General features: G+C 38.7%; 1 protein-coding gene across 2 annotated transcripts; it reads right to left on the reverse strand.

Annotated features, from left to right (window-relative positions):
* Positions 1-312: 312 nt before the first annotated feature.
* LOC117416568 (N-terminal Xaa-Pro-Lys N-methyltransferase 2-like) lies at positions 313-5644 on the reverse strand. 2 transcript variants are annotated; one of them, XM_059034821.1, is made up of 4 exons: positions 5441-5644; positions 3170-3318; positions 2228-2480; positions 313-1327 (listed from the first exon to the last, which is right to left on the reverse strand). In XM_059034821.1, the coding sequence occupies exons 1-4, from the start codon at positions 5592-5594 to the stop codon at positions 1071-1073; spliced, it is 813 nt and encodes a 270-aa protein (XP_058890804.1). In that variant the 5' UTR covers positions 5595-5644; the 3' UTR covers positions 313-1070. The 2 variants fall into 2 exon arrangements, with proteins under 2 accessions (XP_058890804.1, XP_033883628.1); XM_034027737.3 differs by having other exon boundaries at positions 3170-3345.
* Between the last annotated feature and the right edge of the window lie 3176 nt (positions 5645-8820).

Below are 8820 nucleotides of genomic sequence, written 5' to 3' on the forward strand. Positions count from 1 at the left end.
GGGAGGAAACCGGAGTACCCGGAGAAAACCCACGCGAACACGGGGAGAACATGCAAACTCCACACAGACAGTACCCTAGGCCGGATTTGAACCTTGGACCCTGAAGCTGTAAGGCAGCAGTGCTAACCACTATGCCACCGTGCTCCCCTAAGCTTTATTCAGGAACAACTTATTTCCTTTTTTGATTGATTATACAATTATTGACAGTAAAACTCTGTTCTGGACCAGGGGTTTCCAATCCTGGTCCTGGAGGGCTGGTGTCCGTCCTGGTTTTTGTTCCAACTGTACCCTAAATTAATTAATTGGACCAGTTAAGCTTCTAATAAGCACTTAATTGATCAAATTACGTAATTTAGGGTACAGTTGGAACAAAATCCAGGAGGGACAGCGGCCCTCCAGGACCAGGATTGGAGACCCCTGTTCTAGACGGTTTACAAAGGTTTCCCAGCATACAAAACTGTATTTGATCAATCAAAATAGACTTTAAAGAACCTGGCCGATTGTTTTTTTACAACTGAGAGGAAAAATTAATGCCCACCACGCGCAAAGCTATTATAGTTAATTACCCCTCGCATTCCAAGAATGTGCATTTGTTGTGCGCAAGATTTTACTTAAAAGGAATGACAGCAATGACATTAAAATAATCTTGTCCCAGGGTGGGAGTGGCCTGACTTAAAAACTTGTCAAAGGCACGACAATTTCTGTGGCCACCTCTGCCTCTAATTCTATGCGCTCCGTGCGTGATTGATTTACAAATTATCTCCAAACAAGTGGCTGATCAGCAGATTTACAGTAATATAAAATTGTCAGCCAAATGTAAGGATATTGAGTACATTGAGAATGGCTTTAGTTTGTCTCTACTCTAGTTATTTATAAATGACAAAGTATTGTTCCTTTCATAGGCACAGTTTTTCCTCTGTTGAAGTTGAAGTATGAACTGAATGGAATAATAATGTTCAACCATGTAGAATTGAGATCCTCTGTCATTAAGGTCAATGTGCGTGTTAATAAGATGGCTTGTACCAATCTTTGGTCTTTCTTTCTACAAAAAACACTGCAATTGAAGTAGTCTACTTCAAGGCAATCATCCATACGGGAACAAATGATTCGGGTATGCCCTCCTGCTTCTGTATGCAGATGATCTCCAGATCAGTTTTACAGATAATGCTCTTGACAATGTCAATGTGTCTGATCAAACTGCTGTCATCTGGGTCCAACCTGCAGCCCTCTCTGGCCATGTTATCCTTTAAAATTATAACTCCATTCAGTTTAAGACTGGCCTTGCATCTCGTCAGAAACAAGGACAAATCTTTGTCAGTGAGGTGACCTGAAATGATAAAAGAGAAGCTTAGTTTATGAAACCCCATACAAATCAAGCTTTGTAAATAATATATCAAAGATACAAATAGCACATTTCAGGTGACAGAGCCAACAAAACAGCACTGTGAGGTGACCGTGACGTACATCTACATATAGCATGGAATTTGCAAGTAGGTCACCAGAGTGTTGAAAAAAATTGAAACCAATGAAAACCAAACTTTCAGAAGTAGGTCAACTTTTGATGCTTACCTTTACCGAATAGCAAGAGAAACCACCCTTTAATGACAAAAGTTAATTAAGTCCCATGTAATTCAAACACGCACCTCCTGACACTTCATCATGCGTGCCGCTGAAAGCGAAACCAGACACCAGAACTAAGTTAAAAATATCCCCAGCTGCTTCTACACCCTGTGGATCGTGATGAGATCTCAGAAATAATTACCTACCCTTCGTAATTTACCCAGTGATAGCTCTGCACCTTTCTTCTACAGCAAAATTTAAAGAACATCTTAAGGGTTGTAGAGATAAAAAAATATATTCTACGAATATGAAGCTATTATTTCTGCATCATTCAATAACACAGGGGCCCAGCAACATTGTACATTAATGTGATTATGGTGCTAAGGGCTCTCCACTCCAGCAGCACACTTTGCTCCAACATAGTGATCAACTACCGCTCAGATAGGTGACCATCCTTAAAGTGTTTACATTATACTGGATGGGATTTGAATCAGCACATTTTTACACTTTTCAATGAATATACTGATTACCATCAGTGTTTCAGAAGGGCCATTTAAAGGTTTTGGGCTGGTAATAATAAAAAGGTTTACAAAAAAATTAAATCAGAATTAGATCCCGGGCACATACCGATATATCAAATTTTCAAAAGGTTCCTGACAGCACTTACATGCGACCCACTGTATCCAGATGACATCATACTTCTTAACGGGAGGGGTCAAGTCCTGCAGGGAGTAGCAGTAGTAGGTCTCAACGCGGTCTGCATCATCGCCTAGGTAATGCTCATGAGCATGGGTGAGGAAGTCCTCCGTCATGTCAGCCATTTCTACTGTCTCAAACACGGGCAGGAGGACATTCTTACTGACCCTGCCAATCCCACAACCGCAGTCTAGAGCACATGCAGTGCCTGCCTTCCCTGGACCCTGTCAGAGACGGAGACAAACTGCACTCAATGGGTTTCAATCATAGGAGATAGACAATTGTCTATCGATCATACACAACCCACAATCCAAATAAGTTCTGTGTAGAAACTGTGCAACTGTGATTTTAGATAGCTGTGACTGGTGGACAATCCGACTGTGCAATGATGGCTAATTATATTATTTTGTAAATGCTAAGAGATTATGATCTGCAGAAAACTTCCAGAAACTAGCAAGTAAATTGCACAGTCAGTAAACTATAAATAGAAGGAATTACATACATCATTAGTCTTCCACTCTCCTTCATATGCCGCCTATGGCAATGAAGCTTGTTAATGTGAGCACTCCCTATTTCAGTGGAGGTGTCTGTCTGTATCCTATTGTCACAGGGGGATGCAAGAAAGAAACATTAATGGGCGAACAGCTGGAGATAAACCCTGGTCATGGAGTTCAGTGCTAGTGCAGTGTTAAGAGTTATTTCAGTATAGCAGTTAGGAATCCCTGACAAACTGTTGTCAAAGTTGACAGGTTTATATAGAGATTGCTTGTGCAGCCATCTTACAAGCAATGTTTTCTTCTTTCTGCACTGAAGGGTATTTACAAATATTAAAAAGGGGAGCTACGTTCCTTTTTGGATGAAAACTAGTTAGAGGATGTGTAGATTGGGAACATGCCCACATAGACCGGCTTACCCCAACAAACTTTTTTAAGAATTCTCTGGAGCCTTCAATGTCAACTTCCGACAGTTCAAGGAAATCGCCCATCATCCCCTCCTCTGTGGCAGGCACGTCTTGGTAGAAATTTTGTGCTCGGACATAAAACTGCTTTTCCCCATCGATGACTTCACTGGTCAAGGCATAGAGTTTAACTGTCAAGTAATCATCATACATTTAACATGCTAGACTAAAAATGAACAGAAACTAAACATATTACTAAATAAAACAAACTAATAATAAACAGTATTCTACTGATTTAATAAGGGATAGCCGAAGAGCTAGTGTATGCTTGGGTAGGGTTAGGGTTAGGGTTAGGGTTAGGGTTAGTGCATGCTACTGTAGTTTACAAAAGAGGATACATGTCTGTTAACAGGATGTATGTATTTATTTATGAACAATTTAATGTGTATTGAAGGTGGGTTTTTTTTAGCCAGATTACAGCCCTTTAAAATATTAGAGATGTGAGCTAATTTTATTCAGGTAAAATATTTTAAACTAAAGTATACTTTCATCATAGTTGGTTGTAGATCTTCCACAAAGCTATACAACCTAAGAAAATAATACATGATTAGTGAGGGAACACACAGAATGTGACACACAGAACGTGACTCTGCTCAGAAACCTTTTCAGCCTTACTTTGGCATGGATACACGTGCCGAGAGCTCTTAACTACAAGATGAGCAGTTTGGAGTGTCACTTTTGGCCAGCACGGTGTAGCTTGATACACATGTCTGTTCTTCAAGAAGTTTCCCCAATATAGGAGACACAACAAAGATACAGCCTTCGATCTGACTTTTGATTTCAGATGTATCAAATTTTAGTTTTTTGTTTTACTACAGTCACATTTGACATAACCCTTTACTAGAGTGAGAAATATAATTCCTTTTGAATTTGTAATATAATTTTCCAGATGTACATCAGCTATGCATAATAACTGTCTGTGCCAAATCAGCCCAAACCACCAGTATTATTGCTTTAAAGAGGGTATGAGGGTTATGTACTAGAATGTGATAGCTATTCTAATGAACAAAGCTGTGTGACTAGCATAACAGCTGCCTTGTGTGCTTGAATATCACTAAGCTAACAGCAACAGAGAGACAGAGTAGGTCATCGTTACAGTGGTGATACTATCAGAGGTGACACTTAATAATAATAATAATAATAATAATAATAATAATAATTATTATTATTATTATTATTATTATTATTATTATTATTATTATTATTATTATTTTAAATAGATAGATAGAACAATTCTAGTGGTTTGAATATGCAGTTTTAGAGACCATCTTAAAAAGAATATTAGAAAAAATAGTTAAGTGAAATTTGATACATTAGTTTTACGCATGTTGACAGTAAATCCAGGGCATTTTGCCCTTTACATTTTGACACAAATGTTATCAATAGGACTTGACAACATTTCACGCAATGGCTTATGATTTGATAATCCCGAGAGATCAGAAAGCAATGTGCTACTCAGCACTCAGCTGTGAAACAGAACTCCATGCAGTGCAATGCAGTGTCTCCCTGGCCTAGGGTTGCCACCTGGCCCCATAATTCCAGAACACTGTGAGACAGAACAGGATTTTGAAGTTGCCTTTAAACTGAAGGAAATCAACACATGAATTGAGCGCTAAACCTTTGCTAAATTGATTCTGTTGATTAATTATCTCGAGGCAGCATGACAATAGAATAATAGCTGTTAACAAATTAAATAAATAAATAAGTACCATCATCAATATTTATTTATTTTATTAATAGTTTAAAATAAATATTTTAAAGTTTCTTTACAGTTTCTAATAGTATATCGTCTTCTCCTGCTCAAATCATTAATACTGACCAGCTGTTCACTATTCTGACACCAGACAGCGTGAACACCTGATCAGTGTTATAATTTAATTGGGAGAGTCAGTGTAAATTAGGTCTTTAGATTACTAATTAACAGGCTATAAATATTGCCTTTTAAATATTGAGAACTGAAATACTAATATTACAAAATAAAAAAGTATCTGGAAAAAACCTACACACATGTTTATTCAAGATGTTTTTTTTTTAAATTTTGTATTATCACAATGATTTGGATAATTAAGAAGCAGTATAAATCAAGCAAGTGTTTAGTGCTCAATTCACGTGTTTATTTCTTTCAGTTTAAGGGCAACCTAAAATACCTGTCATGTCCCAAAGTGTTCCGGAATTATGGAGCCAGGTGGCAACCCTAGGGGCCTGGCCCTTCACGAGAAGCCTTACCCAGAGGGATCTTCTCCAGCAGGAACAGATAGCTCACAAAGAAATCATTCCTAATGCAGTTGTGCAGAACAAAAGACATGCTGTGCCGACAGAGATCAACATCTGTTGCTTTCCAGCGTGATTTAAAGGCATTATGAGCACCCATGTAATCCATGTTTGGAGAGGAGTTCAGGCCCCAGCTAGCAGAGAGGTTGTCCGGTGGAAGAAGAGTGTGTGTGTGTGTGTGGACAGTTGCAGCTCCCTGTCACTGCTATTTCAGCTGGGTCTTGGAAATGACACTGAAAATGAGCAGCTCTGATCCCTCACCCAGCAGCGGCTCAAAGTTACTGAAGCTGAACAGATACTGCTGAGTGTGAGGGAATGCTATCTGATACTTAATAATCTCTGAGTTTAAAAAGAATAAATGAATAATTTCTAATTTAAAAGCTAATAATATCCCTCAATGAACTTTGCTGTGATTATACTATCAAAAACATAACACTGTGTAACAATTTTTTTTTTTTTTTTTGGTTCCTGGGTAGTAAGTGTTATTTCCTAATTGCTTATGCCTCAAAAGTATAGAAAATGGCTATTATTCCCCACAAACTTTGCTTTTGTGACCAGGACAGTGATATTTTGAAATTGACCTATTTTCCAGAACATTCCAGATAGATTCAGTGCTGAGTAAACTTGGAGTAACTTCTAGAACTTTCTAGAACTTTCCAGTTATATAAATAGTAGTATAAATACAGGGGCCTTAAGCCCACCAGTTCAGTTTAGTTCCAGCTGCCTAAGTGGATACATATCTGCATTTTTCTGAGATGGCATCAAGGTCATAGGAGACTTCAAAATGGTGGCATTCCTGATGGGTCTCCAAGGCGGTTTTACCAAGTTTCCCTGCTATCTTTGCCTTTGGGACAGCAGGGACACCAAGGCGCACTACCACAGACGGGACTGGCCACAGTGGACCGAGTTCTCTATGGGGAGGAACAACGTCAAGTGGGAGCCACTGGTGGACCCCCGGAAGGTACTGATGCCGCCACTGCACATCAAATTGGGCCTTATGAAACAATTTGTCAGAGCTCTAGATAAGGAGTCGGCAGCCTTCAAGTACCTTCAAGACTTCTTCCCTAAGATGTCTGAGGCAAAGGTCAAAGCCGGTGTCTTCGTCGGACCACAGATAAGAAGATCCTGGAGTGCATTGAATTCCCCAAGAAGCTCACTAGTAAGGAGAAAGCGGCTTGGAACAGCTTTGTAGCATTGGTTTGGGGCTTCCTGGGCAATCACAAGGCCGAAAACTATGTGGAGCTGGTTGAGACTCTGGTGAAGAACTACAGCACAATGGGCTGTAGGATGTCCCTCAAAGTCCATATCCTTGATGCTCATCTTGATAAATTCAAGGAGAACATGGGAGCGTACTCAGAGGAGCAAGGCGAGCGCTTCCACCAGGATATACTGGACTTTGAACGCCGCTACCAAGGACAGTATAACGAGAACATGATGGGAGACTACATTTGGGGGCTGATTCGTGAAAGTGATTTACAGTATAATCGTAAATCTCGAAAAACTACTCACTTCTAAATCTTTTGTAGTCATTTTTGTATTACTTTAGTATAAATACATGTTAATTTGGATTCATATGTTGTTTTTTTCTGACTTTATGTGAACGAAAAGACACAAATTCGCCCGTTTTCTCATTGGAAATAGGTAAATTTCAAAATATCACTGTCCTGGTCACAAAAGCAAAGTTTGTGGGGAATAATAGCTATTTTCTATACTTTTGAGGCATAAGCAATTAGGAAATAACACTTACTACCCAGGAACAAAAATTGTGTTACATAGTGATCAGTATACTGAACAAGGGGCAGCAGTGTGGAGTAGTGGTTAGGGCTCTGGACTCTTGACCGGAGGGTCGTGGGTTCATATCCCGGTGGGGACACTGCTGCTGTACCCTTGAGCAAGGTACTTTACCTAGATTGCTCCAGTAAAAACCCAACTGTATAAATGGGTAATTGTATGTAAAAATAATGTGATATCTTGTTACAATTGTAAGTCGCCCTGGATAAGGGTGTCAGCTAAGAAATAAATAATAATAATAATAAAAATGCTAAACCTGTGTGTTTATGTGTGTGAGTATGCATGTGAAGACATAGCTTAGCTTAACATGTCTTATAAATCTGGGAGAATGTAACATATTTAACAGTGGTAATTACTTTTATTTATGTTTTACATGCTGTTAAGATTAGGAAGGTATTAATATATCATTTGAAGGAGTACAGATTCAAAGTTAACTTTCCTTAGTGGAGAATGAGTTCAAAGAGGCCAGATTAAATTAAGTCCACTAAGCTAAACTATTTTATCTGTAATGACATTTGCAAAATGGAAGTTGCTAAATGTCTCTGTAATTAAATAAAACCAAAATGTGTTGTACCAAATGATGTTAGTGACCTTAATGTTGGTGTCTGTCTAAAGATTTTGTGTTCTGAAACCAGAAGAGGTATTATTATTATTGTTGTTGTTGTTGTTGTTAAGAACATAAGAACATATGAAAGTTTACAAACGAGAGGAGGCCATTCATAATTCATAAGAATGGCCTCCTGTCTATACCTTTTAGGATTTTGAATGTTTGAATCAGATCGCCGCGTAGTCTTCTTTGTTCAAGACTGAATAGATTCAATTATTTTAGCCTGTCTGCATACGACACGATACCTTTTAAACCCGGGATAATTCTGGTTGCTCTTCTTTGCACTCTTTCTAGAGCAGCAATATTCAGCCCATCTTGCTCGTTTGGTTGTTAGTAGCTTATTGATCCCAGAATCTCATCAAGCAGATTCTTGAAGGATCCCAGGGTGTCAACAACATTACTGGGGAGTTGGTTCCAGACCCTCACAATTCTCTGTGTAAAAAAGTGCCTCCTATTTTCTGTTCTGAATGCCCCTTTATCTAATCTCCATTTGTGACCCCTGGTCCTTGTTTCTTTTTTCAGGTCAAAGAAGTCCCCTGGGTCGACATTGTCTATACCTTTTAGGATTTTTAATGTTTGAATCAGATCGCCACGTAGTCTTCTTTGTTCAAGTCTGAATAGATTAAATTCTTTTAGCCTGTCTGCATAGGACATGCCTTTTAAACCTGGGATAATTCTGGTCGCTCTTCTTTGTACTCTTTCTAGAGCAGTAATATCCTTTTTGTAGCGAGGTGACCAGAACTGAACACATATACATGAGGTCTTACTAATGCATTGTAAACTTTTAATATTACTTCCCTTGATTTAAATTCAACAGGACCAAGCAAGTAATATTGTTTTCCTTGAATAAAAAATGCCTGAAGAAAGTTATGTGTCCTCCTCTCCTTAAGATGGCGCCAACATAGAAAAGGACACTTAATACCATTGTGTACAGACT

The sequence above is a fragment of the Acipenser ruthenus genome, chromosome 12 (assembly GCF_902713425.1).
Source record: "Acipenser ruthenus chromosome 12, fAciRut3.2 maternal haplotype, whole genome shotgun sequence".
In the NCBI taxonomy this organism is placed as follows: domain Eukaryota; kingdom Metazoa; phylum Chordata; class Actinopteri; order Acipenseriformes; family Acipenseridae; genus Acipenser; species Acipenser ruthenus.